The following is a 15,667-nucleotide window of genomic DNA, read 5'->3' on the forward strand; positions in this document are numbered from 1 at the left end:
ATTGAACTGCTAACCCAAGGGCAGTGGTTTGAACCCACCGGTGCCCCATAGAAGAAAGATGAGGCTGTGCACGTTTATAAGGATTCAAGATCTCAGGAACCCAAAGGGGTTCTATTGTCCTCTCTTTGAGGTGGAATCAGCTCATTGGCAGTGAAGGGTCAGTACTGTCAGGTATGCTATAAACCTGAGGCAAGGAAACCAGGCTGACCAAAGTGTTGAATCCTTAAGGGACTTAAAACGAAGCTCACCGCTGACTGCTGTCATGTGTCATGATCGGAGAGAAACCAGAGTGCGGTGGTTCGAAACTGCTTGGATAGCTGTCCCCCTAGGATTTCAGCATGGTCCTTACTAATGCCCAATAACAAAATTACATAGGCTAGGTAACCGATGGGGGGGTGGTGCATTTTTTAAAATGACAGCTATAAAGTGGGGGTGGTTTTGTTTGATCAGAAATGGGATTTCTATTATGGCATAGAAAGCATCTGAGAAACTGGAGGAGAGGTGCTAACTAGCCTTTTGAAGCAGCCCTCAGCCTTAACTGAGGAGTTGTGTTTTAAAGACAGGTTAATTGAGGGCTCCCACAGTTCTTATAGCAATCCGTACATCAACTGTATCAAGCATATTTGTACATATGTTGCCACCATTGTTTTCTAGATATTTACATTCTATTGAGCTCTTAGTATATCAGCTCCCCCCCAACCTCATAACCTCTTAAGAGATTTTAAATGATTTTTGTTTTCATATCTTACACCTACCGCACTCTCCCTTCCCCAAGGAGTACTGTTTTGATGCAGCCTCAGAGGAGAGAACCGGGCAGTTGGTTGTGGTGTTAAATGCCTGTGGCCAATTACAGTCATGTCTATGGGGCTTGGTGGCCTTACATAGGCCATTGAGGGGCCTATGGTTTTCCAGTCTTGTATATTGACAAGATCTCCCGTCAAGAGAAGTTTCCTGTCTCCAGAATCATTGCCTTAAATCTGGCAGAGAATCACGTTTCCAAAAAGCTGTTAATGCCAATGAGTCCCCCCACCCCCCAGTTGGAGACACACCACTAGACCTATTACAGAGTCGAAAGTAGTTTGCTATAAAAAGTTGGCCTAGACTTCAGTACAGCCGCTATATCATCGACGTCCACTTTACTAAATATTTGAACATTGTCTTCAGATGATTTCAGTCCTTAATTTACGTTCACGGTTTAAAATGGGACTAGCCTACATGGAACACCTTCTGAACAGCCAAAGATGCCCAATGGAATCAGGAATCTATATTTAGAGGGTGGGGTGCCAGTAGCCACAAGAAAAGGAATGCTTAGAGGATCATTAGGAGGGAAATCACTATTCAAAAGAACTGATAGCTGTTGATTTCCCTCCCAGTTAATTGTGACTTAATATCTCAGTAGCTGCCTCATAAAAGCTGTGGATCTTAACCCTGGCTTCTGTTTCCTCTCTGTTCCAGAAGTCTCCCCCACTTTCGGAGGATGCCCGCCAGCTGAAACACAAGAGAGACAGCTGCAGTGCCAACCTTCTGGAGTCTGCTACCACCTCCCTTGCCTCAGATCCCCAAAAAATGGAAATTGAGGTCTCTGTTGCAGAATGTCAGAGTACCCCCGGCATCAGTCTGACCTCACATTCCACGGACCACGCCTCCCCTTTCTACTCACCTCCCCACAATGGCCTCCTCGCTGATCACCAGGAGTCCCTGGATAACGACGTGGCCAGGGAGATCCAATATCTAGACGAGGTGCTGGAGGCCAACTGCTGTGACTCTGCTCTGGAGGGGACGTACAACGGGACAGCCTCCCCGGAGCCTGGCACAGCCATCCTGGTGGGCAGCCTGAGCCCACCTGCCCACTCAGCCGCCCATCCCGAGCCCGCCGAGAGAGCAGCCGGCAGGCAGGTCCCCCCTCACATTTCACTCAGTAAAATCAACTCCGACACCATGGCCGAGGGTGAACGAGCAAACGGCCACCCTGCGGAGCAGCCCCGCGATGCGTTGGGAGACAGCCTGCAGGTCCCCGTGAGCCCCAGCTCCTCGACCAGCTCCTGGGGCTCCTCCCGCGACGGGGAGTTCACGCTCACCACACTGAAGAAGGAGGCCAAGTTTGAGTTGCGGGCCTTCCACGAAGACAAGAAACCCTCGAAGCTGTTTGAGGACGATGCGAACGAGAGCGAGCAGTACTGCGTCCGGAAAGTGAGGCCTTCGGAGGAGATGCTGGAGCTGGAGAAGGAACGGAGGGAGCTCATCCGGAGCCAGGCGATGAAAAAGAACCCTGGCATCGCGGCCAAGTGGTGGAATCCCCCCCAGGAAAAGACCCTGGAGGAACAGCTGGACCAGGAGCATCTGGAGTCACACAAAAGGTACAAGGAGCGCAAGGAGAGACGGGCGCAGCAGGAGCAGATGCTGCAGCAGCAGCAGCAGCAGCAGCAGCCACAGCAGCCCCCACCGCAGCTCTGCACAGCGCCCGTCCCCTCTCGTGAAGGCCCCGGCATGATGGAAAACGCGAAGGAGGACGTCGTCACAGAGCAGATAGATTTCTCTGCTGCTCGGAAGCAGTTTCAGCTGATGGAGAATTCCAGGCACGCGGTGGCCAAGGGCCAGAGCACACCCAGGCTGTTCTCCATCAAACCCTTCTATAAGCCCCTGGGGTCCATCAATTCGGACAGGCCAGCCACCCTCTCGAGGCCGCCTTCTGTCGGGGGAACTCCAGGGGACAGTGCTGCAGCCACAGCCAAGGGGCAGAAAGCCTGTGCCCTGGAGAGCCAGCCCGGGGGAGGAGGCCAGGGTGGCGTGGCTTCTCAGGGAAAGGAAGTGTCCTACAGCGAGCCCTCTAAACGTGGGCCCTTATCTAAACTGTGGGCAGAAGACCGAGAGTTCACCAGTGCCCGGGCAGTGCTCACTGCCGTCAAGGATGATGATCCTGGAATTTTGGAGCAGTTCTCCAAATCCGTCAACCTCTCTTTGACCCCCGAGGAGCTCGACTCAGGTCTGGAGGAATTGTCCGTGAGGTCCCAGGATACCACCGTCCTGGAGACCCTGTCCAATGATTTCAGCATGGACAACATCAGCGACAGTGGAACCTCCAACGAGACCACCAACGCTCTCCAGGAAAATTCGCTGGCTGATTTTTCTCTGCCCCAGACTCCACAAACTGACAATCTTTCAGAGGGCCGAGAAGGGGTCTCCAAGTCATTTAGCGACCATGGTTTCTATTCTCCTTCTTCCACTCTGGGAGATTCTCCATCAGTCGATGACCCCTTGGAATATCAGGCCGGCCTCCTGGTACAGAATGCCATTCAACAAGCCATTGCCGAGCAAGTGGATAGAGCCGGCCCTAAATCCAGCAAGGATGGAGTGGAGCGGCAGGGACCTGAAGCGACCCCAGAGGAAGCAGAGGCTGGGCCTCCCAGCTCAGGGAAGTCTCAGAGCATGTTTGAGCCACCTCAGGTGTCTTCTCCTGTTCAAGAGAAAAGGGATGTTTTACCAAAGATTCTGCCTGCTGAAGACAGAGTGCTCAGGGAACGGGGGTCCTCCCAGCCACTGCCGGCCATGCAGCCCAGCGGCCCAGTGAGCCTGCAGGAGACCAGGCCCGAAGGGGGTTACTTTAGCAAGTACTCGGAGGCAGCTGAGCTGAGAAGTACAGCCTCCCTCCTGGCCACTCAAGAATCCGATGTGATGGTCGGGCCCTTCAAGCTGAGGTCGCGGAAGCAGCGGACTTTGTCCATGATCGAAGAAGAGATCCGAGCAGCCCAGGAAAGGGAGGAGGAGCTCAAGAGGCAGAGACAAGTCGCACAGAGCACGCAGAGCCCCAGGACCAAGAACGCGCCCCCACTGCCCTCCAGAACCGCGTGCTACAAAACCGCCCCAGGTAAGTCAAGGACCTCCTGCCTGAGACAGAGCGGTGGACTTCTAGCATGGTTGGTTCCAGCTTGTAGCTTTCTAGGTGGAGCCTCATCTTTGGGTGGCTGGGGGACATTGGCACACGCATTTCAGCAGCGGAGGACATACTCAGTGAGTCCCAGAGTGCCACTGAAAGAGTCCTGGACCTGGGCGGTGCTCACCACTTCCCAGGGGATGGGGCAGTGCTATTCTGGTCGGGTAGTTTTGACTTTGGTTCATGACTGAGAACTGTACTCTCTTTCTTTGGGGGGTGGGAATGTGTATGGCCCAGAAGGGGTCAGAATGAGCACCTATGTGGTTTCCCGTCGGTCACCTTGATACTCAGTATCCGTAAATTAAAGCGGTTCGATTTTGCAATGTGCCTTTAGTCCCGGGTCCATTCTCAGTGGGGGCAGTTAGGACTCAGGGTTGCAGCGTGACCCATAGGTGCTTCTGTCCATCTTCTGTGTAGGGAAGGACCCCTGGTTGCACAGTGGGTTACGTACTGCACGCACGGCTAACTGCAAGGTCCCCCACCCGCCACTCCTCAGGAGGAAGAGCAGGCGTTCTGCTCCCTTAGAGATTTATGGCCTCAGACACCTACAGGGGAAGCTCTACTCTAGGGTCGCTGTGAGCCAGAATTGATTCAGTGGCGGCGAGTTTGGTTTGTGTGCATGTGTGCTGTTGGACCTGTCTTCTTTTAAGTCACCACTAGACAATGACTGAAATTGTGGTGATATCAGTCCTCACCCTTTGTAGCCACTTAAGAAATGCTAGGTCCTCACCTACTAGCATACCTAGCTGGGCAGCTTCTTATGACAAATATTAGTGTTACCATGATGGGCGGTAATGTGTCCAGGAGAGCGTTTCACTTCCTGTATGCACTAGATGGAAATTGGGGCCACAGACACCATACCATGGAGAGGTGCACCTTCAAATGTGGTCTCACAGCCTGTTTGTTACTGGTCCAGGCTGAGAGAAGCGTGCCAGCACCTCGCACACCCCACTGAGAGCTTCCACACTAGACCCCAGGCCATCCCCTCTTGGTTCTCCCCGTGGTCATCTTTCTCACTCCATTCTGGGCCGCAGCGAATCCGCCCACTCCCAGTGCAGGTTCTCATCTTGCTCGGTTCGACCTACGGGCTGCCGAACTGAATTATTCACGAAGGAAAGAGATAGGAGTGGGCATTGCACAGGGGTTTTCTTGAGCAGGGCTTTCGGCCTCGCGGGTCACCAGGCGATGGGCAGCTGAGTGTGTAGGTAAAGAAAACGGTTGGGCGGGTGGGTGCTTTTGGGAGCCTTCAACAGAGACAAAGACCGTTAGTCGTCATGTTCACTTGAGGTTCTTTGTTGTGGGCTGGCCTGGCACAGGGACCAGTTGGGCATCATGTAGCCATCGTAAGAAATGTGTACCACTTGGTTTCAGCCCAATCTCGGGATCCTGTTTCATAGGCAGTTGGCCCTAAAGGACCTGCCTGCAGCCCTACTGATGGCAGACCCTGACGTAAGCAACTCCACGGTGCCTGCTCACCTGAGCCAGCGCCACCTGCTCTCATTACACTTGATGTTGGAAGGACCTTGTGTGCAGTTGAAAATCCAGACATAGCTTTTGACTCCCCATAAACTTCACTCCTGATAGCCTACTGTAAACCAGAAGGAAGCCTTACTGATAAGATAAACAGTCGATTAACACATATCGTTTGCATGTGACATGTATTATGCACTTCACATATGCAAAAAAGTATACTTTCAGTATGGAATCATAAGGCATTTTGCAAAACGTTGTAAGTGCCTGCTGGCATGACAGCAGCTCCAGCTCCAGGAATTTCGTTTTCTCTCTTTTTACAATGGTCCTTATGCTGGATTCATTGATCGGGAGATCTTGAGCCAGTAGGCAACTCTAATGGCAAATCTCAATCTGCGGCATAGATCAAGCAATTCTTGTCGAGTGCCATGACTTCTCTCTGCTTCTTAGGAGCGCTGCCAGCACCACCAGCCCCACTTTGTACGGGCCTCGGGCTGTTCTTCGAGGTGTCTGGCATTTCCCTGAACACGATATGCAAAATACTGCGCACAGTCACTGGGTGCTTAAATACGAAAGGGACTGGAGAGAAGAGCTGCTCGCGCAGAAACGATGAGCGTCATCCAGCATGCGAAAGCAAAGAAAATCCTTGTGTACGTGGACCCGCGCAATCCCAGCCCGTGTTGTTCAAGGTCAACTGCATTGTGCCCTAGAACCTGCTCTCAAGTACACGTGCTCTGTGTGGTCTTTCTTCTTTTATCCACACCACACGGAGACGGACGCCTCACATCTTGCCCCTCCTCCTCCCATGTGAACAATGGTCTAACGACACGTGCACATTTTGGTCTGTTGCTCTGACCAGGGATTGATACCTAGGGATGGAGATATGGGTTGTTTGTCTGTCGGGGTCGCCCCCACACCCCCACGCTTGACAAGTTGCCTTAGAACAAGCCAGTGTTCCAATGTATGTTTTCCCCAGATCCAAGCATTAATTTCTGCAGCACATCCTTCTATATTAATTGCTGATCTTGTGCCAGCCCGCCTCTCCAGTATTCCAATACCATGGACTTTGCTCTGTCCCTTTGGTAAGATGCTGAAAGGAGTGGGAGGATGTGGGAACTTGCTCCAGTCAGAAGATCGGCACTTACAATGGTCCCAAAAGGAAGGGAGAAGTTCATATGTCTCAGGCATTTAAAGAAGGTCCGTGAGGATTACATGAAGAAATTTCTTTTTCTTTTCCTTTCTTTAGAAAAGTCTGCAGCCAGATGAAAAAGAGCTCCATAACTCACGGGGAGGGTTTCAGAATTTAGACGACCTATGAAAGCCGGTGAGGGCTGTCCAAGGGAATATTCTCTCCCCAGATCTCGAACATGTCCTTCCGTCCTCTGTGAGTCCGTCTCTCCATTTCCACAGGAGTGTCTCAGGCTCTTTCCTGTGCAGGCACTTCCAAACGCCCTGGGTGCTGTGGGAAAGGCCATGCCCCCAAGTGCCCACCCATGCGCACCTTCTGCTGGTGGTTCTGAGAGGTGGAAAGCAGAGGAACCACGCTGGCAGGTGCACAAGCCTGTCCACACACTGCTGTAAATGCCTTCGAAGAGGAAGCGATTTGGGCGGAAAACCCAAACCTTTTACTGAAGTTAGAATTGAAGACCTTTTAAATGTCTTTTCATATCATGGGTATCAACAGACAGGTTTGTCTCCAGCGCCCATGTCCGTTATTATTAATTATCCAGGTGTCACTTTCAAGTCCAAGGGATGCCAGCAAAACTCAGCTAGCTGCAGTTTTCCTGCCAAAGGTTGAGCTCATCTACCAACTTAGATAACTAGCCCGGTAGAATGGCACCTGAGAGAAACAGCACAGAGACCGAATCCCATAACTTTTGATGCCTGCCCATGTTTTATAATATGTAGGAAGAAGGAATGCTTCCACATCTTAAAATATAAAACTGACAGGGAGATCAGCATTTATGGTCAACTTGGATTAAGATTCCACATTAGGCAATCAATACACTTTTATAAATATTCTTTGCTGGGTCGTTTTGTTTGTTTTTCCTGTCTCCTAGCCTACGTGATGCCCAGATAGCTCAAAGAAAAAGGTCTAGACAAGAAAGAGGGGGAAACAATTGCATCGGCACAGAAGTCACAAATCAGAGCTGACTGTCAGGTCGGTGCTACATCAGAACTGGACGAGGCTTGACTACAATACAGTGAGACTCTCTTTGCCCCACAGTAGAAGACCCTGTGTGGGAACTGGTGGAAGATTCCATCCTAGCAGCAGGGATACAGACTTCCTGTTTAAGAGGCCAGAGTGCCGCCCTTTCCCGTATGACAGGCACTGATCTTGCGCTGTGTAAGGCACCCCGTCATCTTTGTGAGGCTCCCTCACTGCCATAGGCTCAATTCTGATCAAGAGGCCGTCAGGGCAGGGTAGAACTGCCCTTGTGGGTTTCTGAGTCTGCAAACCTTTATGGGAGCAGAAAGCCTCATCTTTCTCCCCAGGAGGGCCTGGTGGATTTGAACTGCTGACTTTGTGGTCAGGAGCCCAACACATAGCCCACCACACCACCAGAGCTCCCTTGTGAAGATAGCCAAAGCTTAATGTAGAGCAGCCTACAGGGTGTGTGCCCCCACCTTATCTCGTGAGCATTCTCTAGTAGCACACGTCTCATTATATACTACCACCATTTGCCCCCAGACCTTCTGTGGACAATGCCAGTTATTTCACACACGTGTTCTCATTTCATTCTCTCAAGAACGCCCTCCTCCCCCAAGATAGAATAGGAATTATCCTAACCCTTGAGAATTCAGCGTTTTTCTGGCCTAAAAAAGGTATACGTGCCATGATTTGCCCCAGGGTCTGGGCCAGCATATTATCATTAAACAAATTGAGGTTTTGTTATAAGACTTGGAGGTATTGTCGTTGACAAAGACTCAGAAGAGCCTCATCTTGGTTCAGGTCAGATCTTGCTGCCAAATACGTTATGGGGGAAAGTTGGATATTTGACCCCCCCAAATCCATATTCTTTCTACTGCCCTCCCCTGCCCCCTTTGCAGAACCTGACTTCCACCCGTAAGGTCTATGCGATTTGTAGTCTCATCTCCCTCTGTGCCTATAGTGAAAGACCTCATTCTTCCTCGCCATTCTTCTCCAAGGTCAGACCTGAGGCCGACAAGTCTCTTGGGTACTCCTTCCCCTTTCCCGGAGCCACTAACTCTGGAATTCTCTGCCTGGGTGGATGAGTGACTCTCTGAGTCCACGAAGAGGTTGTTGCTCTGGAATGACTCATTTTTCTTTCAGAGCATCATTCCAGTGCTTCCAGTTACAATATGCACACTTGCTGACTCAGAGGCCTGAGTCGAGATGGGAGATTGTGTAGTCTAGGTTAGTCATCATAGAAGCCCTGCTGGCGCTGTCGGCTAAGGATTGGGCTGCTAACCCCGAGGTCAGTGGTTCAAAACCACCAGCCTCTCCTTGGAAGGAAGATGAGATTTTCTGTTCCCATAAAGATTTACAGCCTCAGAAAACCCAAGGGACACTTAGTTCTCTGTCCCGTAGGATCATTATGTGCTGGACTCAACTGATGACAATGTGTATGTCAGTCATCTAGCCTGGCTGGTGAGTGCTTTCTAAACGTTTATTTCTCCCAGAAAGAAGTTAGATGTTCCCTCCAGAGTCAGGCTCATTCCTGGAAATCTTTGAAAGAACTAGGTAGTGACGTAAGGAACCATTTCTTTTTTGAGGACCGGCAGGGGCAGATGTCCATTTTTATTACCTGAGCATGTAAAGGGGTCGGAATGGATGGACTCCGTTGTCTGGTGACCACTGAGCCCCGCGACGGCTCTCTGCTGCTCACGTTTGCTTTCTAAGACCACTATTTTGCCTTTCACCAGACGTCCCGTATTTTATTTATCCAAACCGAGCCAATATGATTCTTAACGTATGCCATTTTAGTGGGCAGTAGGAGCTCAGTGGTAGACTGCTCGCCTTCCAGGAAGAAGTCCTGGGTTTGGTTGCCAGCCCATGCACGTCAGCCAAGTGGCCGTGCTGCTAAACAGGTTTCAGCTCAGCTTCCAGACCAAGACAGACTAGGAAGAAATACTTAGCTATGGATTTCCAAACCTCGGCGAGGGGGCAGCCCTGTGGATTACGACCGTCTGAGCTACAACCAGTGACAGGGATAACACGAGCCCACCCATCGATGGTGCATGCCATCACCCGAGTCTGGGAGCAGCTCAGTGGCAGCTAACCAGCAATGCATGCTGTTTGGAAAGAAATTGCATCAGAAAACTATGCTGGGTCTTCTTGCAGGTCCAGGGCGGGGAGACATGGGTTCCCTCCCAGGCGTGCTTACTCCTCTCCAGGAGCAGCACCGTGTCCTCAGTGGTTCTGGGTCCCCAATCTCTCCTGCATGGTTACTCCACACTCCCAAGTTAGGGGAGAGGCTCCCAAGGAAATAAGCTCAACCACAAGTAAGTAAAAAGATGCTTCATCTTTGGCTGACAAAGAGGACACGGATCAAAAGGGCCTAATTCATGCCAGATCCCTGCTCGGGACTTCATGCGATGTGCGATCTAATCAAAGCCAGGCCCGGGAGCAGGATCCCCCTGTGCTCCCGGAAGGCCACGGCAGGATATGACTGCACACGCACTGGCTGTGGCCTCATGCTGTGCGCTCCCCTAAGGAGACTGGCATTTCACAGCTATGTGAGCTTGGCGAATTAGCGGACAAGAAAAGGAGGTGGACAAGTTATCAGAGCGCCAAGGAATACAGTGGTATTTCATATCGCACTTTATTTTTGATTGCTCGAGAGGCACGATTCAAAGATGTCACAGGTGTTCCCAGCCTCTTTTTCTTTTATTCCTCATGTCTCCGATACAAATCCACGCCTTGATGTCAAAGAATTGATCAAGAAAAAAGCCCACGTGCCTAAACATGACAGCCACTGGATTCATACCCAAAGTTCAAATCCCTCCGTTTCCTTGCCATTAAAAGGGGCATAGAGCAGTGTCGACTGCACACTTGGATCTTCCACTCCATGGAGGAATCCTTGGTCAACAGGGGGAAAATACATAACAGAATTACACATTTTCGTGCAAGCCAGAATCTCTGGTGCTATGGAGACTGGATGAACTCCTAAAACTATTGCCCTGGGATGACCTTGAAACCGTAAGCCAAAAATACCCTTTAAAAGTCTTCTTGAATCCAAACAATAGTTCAGTTTAACAACTAGAACATATCTGCCTTGAGCTTTATACCCTTTTAAAACCTATCCAAATGGAATAAAATTGCCAAAAGCAACATGAAGGATTGGATAGGAAGCCTAGCGGGGAAGTGAAATTGTGTGTGTGGGGGTGGGGGGGGAGGCGGGGAGAACAACTCAGAAGGGTGGGGGGGCAACAAGTCAAGCAACATAACCAATGTCATTAAACTTTACAGGTAGAATCAGTCGTACTGGTGTGTGTGTTCAGCTATGTATATGTCCTTAGCAAAAAAGGAATTATCTAAAAAATACTATTCGCTTCCTGAATGAGTTAGGAGAGTGCCATAAACATGTTCCCAGTGGGAGTTATCATTGTTAGTGCTATTGGTGTTGTTATTACAGTTACCGTTAGAGTTTTAGAGAAAGATCTAGACGGTCCTAGTTTTAGAGAAAGATCTAGAATTCCTGATGAGTTGTTCTGTGGCTTCTGGGACCCTGAAGAAAGGGGGGGGGGGGGACGGAAGACAGAACGTTCATTACAAAGTTGTTTCCTATTTTTCATAGACTATTTCGTGGAATTCGCATTTCTCGTACAAATCTGGCATTCAGAAAGGAGTGATCAGACCTTCACCATGACTTCAGAAGGGCAGCCTCCATCGTCTAGTTTATTTAAATGTGAGCGCAAAAATTAGAGGGTGGGGGAAGGGAGGCAGGCATCTTTATCGCAAACCTACCGCGTTGAGCAGAAGTGTGTTTCGCAGCCAATAAAGAGCTTGGTGGAGGAATTGTTATTCACCAGGATTTTGATTCTTGCTATTTTGCTTGCCTTTTTTTTTTTTTAGCTTTAGAAAAACAAAGCTCTTTCTCACTAGAATTTTTCTTCATTTTCCACCTGCTGCCTTAGCAAAAGGCCCAGTATCAATGATTCATCTAACCCCCCAGGCTGACCTTTATGCATTCATATTTGGAAGTTTGTTGGACTTTTTTTTTGGGGGGGGACGCAGACAGGGCTCAATTTATAGCCCAAGATTGATGTCATCACATTCTCCCACCCCTGGGGCCTTCAAAGGCAGAGATGAGAGAGCAGGGGTGTGTGCATCACAGCTGGAACCACGAAGGCTCATGCACGCTGCTTCTGACAAGCAGGATGTTCTGTTTTACTGAGGACATGAATGGAAACTGGGAATCTGAGCTCATTTCTTTCTGGTGACTCGTGAGCTGCGTTGGATGCTTGCAGCCTCACCCCATCGCTATGTGACTGAAAAAAGAGGTCATTGAAGGGGGCCTGCTCCATGGTATGTAATCTGGTGGGTGTTTTTGTTCGGTCTGGTTTGGTTTTTAAATGAGAGCCGCAGTGGCTTTCTCTTTTCCTTTGAGAAATGTGAAAACAAAGAACCTTTGGTTTCCGCTCTCAGACCCCCTACGGAAAGCATGCCAACCACCAAAACACTTCTGCTCTTGGAGCCGACACCCTTGGCTTGTCGGAAGCCAGGCCTGTTTCTTTGGTGGAAGGATTTGGCCATAGCTGTGTTCTGAGTCCACGCAGCCCTGTGGGGGGAGGACTCGTGGGCTCCTCCGTGCCTGCCCGCGGTCAGAACAGCCTGCCCTGGATGCCCAAGGGAAAGCCAGCGTGCTGGGAAATTTCAGAAGTTTTCTTTCCCTGGACGCAAAAGTGGTGTCAGTATTTATGAGCACACACTCATGAGTCCCAGCCTTCTTTTCCACTCAGGAGCAGTCAGCATGGACTGATTTATAGGGAATTCATGCTCTTCTCCCTGCTGCTCTATCTACACCACAGAACTTCCACCACCACCCCCACCTCCACCTCTTCCACTCCTGAGAACCACCATTTCAGCAGCGCCCCGCCTGGATGTGCTGCCTTGTGAGTGGGCCGGCTTGTGGATCTGCTTTGCTCGTGAACCTGAAAGCAAGCAGGGTTATCTAATTTTTTTCACCTCGGCTAATAGTATGTAAAAGAACGTTTGCCTGTTTTGCTTCGTATTCTGAAATTGATTCAAAGGAGCAAAGACGCAAATCAAAGCAGCCCGTTGTCCCAGTCCCCAGGTGTAACCACTGCTTTCTCATTTGCACCTGGGAGGTCACAGTGAATTTCTACATGGGTTACTTTCGGTCACTGCTGCAACAAATCACTTTGCACTTCGTGGCATAAAACAACATACAGTGACTGTCTTACAGCTTTAGAAATTAACCGCTGCCAACAGGACTCAGAGCAGCGGTTCTCAACCTGTGGGCCTGGACCCCTTTGGGGGTTGAATGACCCTTTCACAGGTGTCGCCCGATTCATAACAGTAGCAAAATGACAGTGATGAAGTAGCAACAAAAATAATTTTATGGTTGGGTCAACATAGCACGAGGAACTGTATGGAAGGGTCACGGCATGAGAAAGGTTCTAGACGGCTCTAGATGGACTAATGTGAACAAAACCACGCTTTGGCAACCAGCTAGACTGCTCCTCACTTGCCTTCTTTTCAGGACTCCAGGGTAACTGGTCTGTTGGTTCCTTCCGTTGCACCTGCTCCGTGCTCTGTCCTTGTCGGTACTGGCCTTCAGCTAGGAACAGCCCAGCTCTGGCCTGAGCCTGCACGGTGCTTGCTGCCCAGGGGTTTCCCAGCCACCGTGACGGAGTCCTTCCAGGGAGCTGGCCTGGGGAGTGCTGGGACAAGGAACAGAACTGCAGGCTGTTCATCATTGGAAATGATTTTCAATGGGTGCTACTTTCTGCTGTCACCAGCTATTGAGCGCTTCACCAACCAGGAGAATAAGCAGATAGGAGAGCAGGTTTTAATGGTGCAAGAAGGGTGACACCTGACGGTATCGAGCAAGTGCTGCAGGACATGGACTCCAGAGCCCCAGAGACACCATCCCCCAAGGGAGACTCTGATGGCCCCTTGTCAAGGTTACTGCAGGGTGTGTGTGTGTGTGTAGGGGGCGGGGGAGGCTGTGTGGTTAGCTCTATAATAAGGTGACCAGACGTCCTGCTTTGGGCGGGACAGTCCCGATTTTGAACAATTTGTCCCGCATCCTGCAGCGTTTTTAAAAAGTCCCGATTTTTTGAAAGAATGCATGACAAGCTAGGGTATACGGTTTTCGGCTGCCATGTGGCTATTTCGCCAGGATATGAGTTTTATCAATGGTGTCCCACTGCTGTCCCGCTTTACCAATGTTAAAATCTGGTCACCTTACCCTATAAGGACCATTACCCTGTATGTAATAGAGCAAGAGTTGGTCCTGTGAGAAGGAAGAGCCATACTCCCCAGGCCTGTGACACACGTGCTCATTTACATACAGCCCAGAGTTACAAAACAACACAAACATGGACTCCTTGGTATTGCACAACAAAACAGTATTATTATAACTGTGTGATTATGCTAAAGATGTTTGTTTCTCAAAGTGTCTCTTTGATATATATGTATACACATATAACACATACACACATATGTATAAATACACACACATACCTATTGAACGGTATACAATATACTGAGACAAACATTTCACTCAACTGTTCCAACTGACCTATGAATTAGATTTACGGACAGGCTTAGGAGCGGAACTTGTTTGTAATCTGGGTGATCTCTGGGTCCCCAGCAGTGGTGCCTGTCTGCCCTGTGTTGTGGAGAGAAAGCATCCCATGTGTTGTTTCACTTCCTCCAGGAAGACAGCTAACAGGTGGCCGCAAGCTCTGAACCTCTGAAAAAGAGGCTGAGTTTGGTGCAGGTCCGTCACTGGCTTTATGATCAAACGGGGTGGTTTTCCTGAGCCAATGTGCTGGGTTTTGTGCCTGGTTTAAACCCTCCTGAGGGGAGGATGCACCAGCAGAGCTGCCCAGCTAAGCCAGCTTCCCCGGTGCTTGACTAGCCTGATGTCTATGTGCCCGGGATGAGGTGCAAGGCCTCTTTCCTCTGGGGGACCGGTGACAGTCCCTCCTGAAGTGTTAAGATGGACCGGTGGCTCTCAAAGAGGCTGTTCTCAAATCCCTTTCTTTGGATGCAACTGCTGCAGAGGAGACCTGGTCACACTGTGGTTTCACAGTGGGCTGCTACCCACAAGGTCAGCAGTTCAAAACTCCCAGATGCTCCTCGGAAGCAAGATGGAACTTCTGCTCCCATAAAGAGTTGTAGACTCAGAAACTCGCAAGGGTCTGATCTACCATTAGCTCAGTGGCAGTGAGGTGGCTGAGTGGGTTTGGCTCCTGAAATACTAAATTGACCTTTCTTTCCTGTTACGTGTGCAACCTCTAGTGGCTGTAGTGGCTGTAGCCTGTAAAACTTGTTCCATGTGTGAGGGAGACAAGAAACAAGCAAGAAATACCTTTTTTAGCAGCCGACCACTTCCTGTTCAGTATAGCTCCCATTGAGTAATGTAGCCATAATGGAACACAGGGCTTCAGTTCTAGCCCTAACTCTGCATGTTGCCAGATAATATAACTGGTAATCTAGCTATTTCTAGTACTAGGAGAATAGTCACATTGTATGTGGGATATCCACAAAACTATTAATTTTCGCTTTTGGTCAAATTATTTTTGAGGTTTCAAATAAATAATCGATTCATTGTATGTTTCTCTTCCAAATCGTAACTTTATAAATATGAACTTGGTCTCTCTAGCAGCTAAACCACTGGGTTCTTAAAACAGGTGTACCGCTCCAAAACCAACAAAACTCACTGCTATTGAGTCGATGCCAACGCAGGAGTTAAAAGCCCGTCTTTCTCCTGCGGAGCGGCTAGGGGATTTGATCTGCTCAACATGCAGTAAGCACTATGCCACCAGGGCCGTCCCACTAGGGCACCACTATTATCAAACCCATTTCACAAGGAGGACGAAACCCAAAATAACTTTTCCTGTGTGTGTGGCTGCTGTATAGAACTCAAGCAGGGTGGCTCCCGAATTTGTATGAACCACCAAACTACATTGTTTCTGACGCTTTCATTCATGCATGCATTCATTCGAACAAACAAAAACAACGGGGGGGGGTGGCTTTTAGAGATAATACAGTATGTATTAAAAACACAAACAAACCCCAAACTCACCGATATCAAATGGATTCTG

General features: G+C 49.7%; 1 protein-coding gene across 5 annotated transcripts in view; it reads left to right on the forward strand.

Moving 5' to 3' along the window:
• Positions 1-15,667, forward strand: part of PALM2AKAP2 (PALM2 and AKAP2 fusion) — a 371,023-nt gene that overhangs the window by 338,601 nt on the left and 16,755 nt on the right. For all 5 annotated transcript variants that reach the window (XM_075560292.1, XM_075560293.1, XM_075560291.1 and 2 more), the window contains one exon: positions 1,456-3,865. In XM_075560292.1, the coding sequence (XP_075416407.1) occupies positions 1,456-3,865 (2,410 nt within the window). The remainder of the gene's footprint in view (positions 1-1,455; positions 3,866-15,667) is intronic.

The sequence above is a fragment of the Tenrec ecaudatus genome, chromosome 10 (assembly GCF_050624435.1).
Source record: "Tenrec ecaudatus isolate mTenEca1 chromosome 10, mTenEca1.hap1, whole genome shotgun sequence".
NCBI classification, from domain to species: domain Eukaryota; kingdom Metazoa; phylum Chordata; class Mammalia; order Afrosoricida; family Tenrecidae; genus Tenrec; species Tenrec ecaudatus.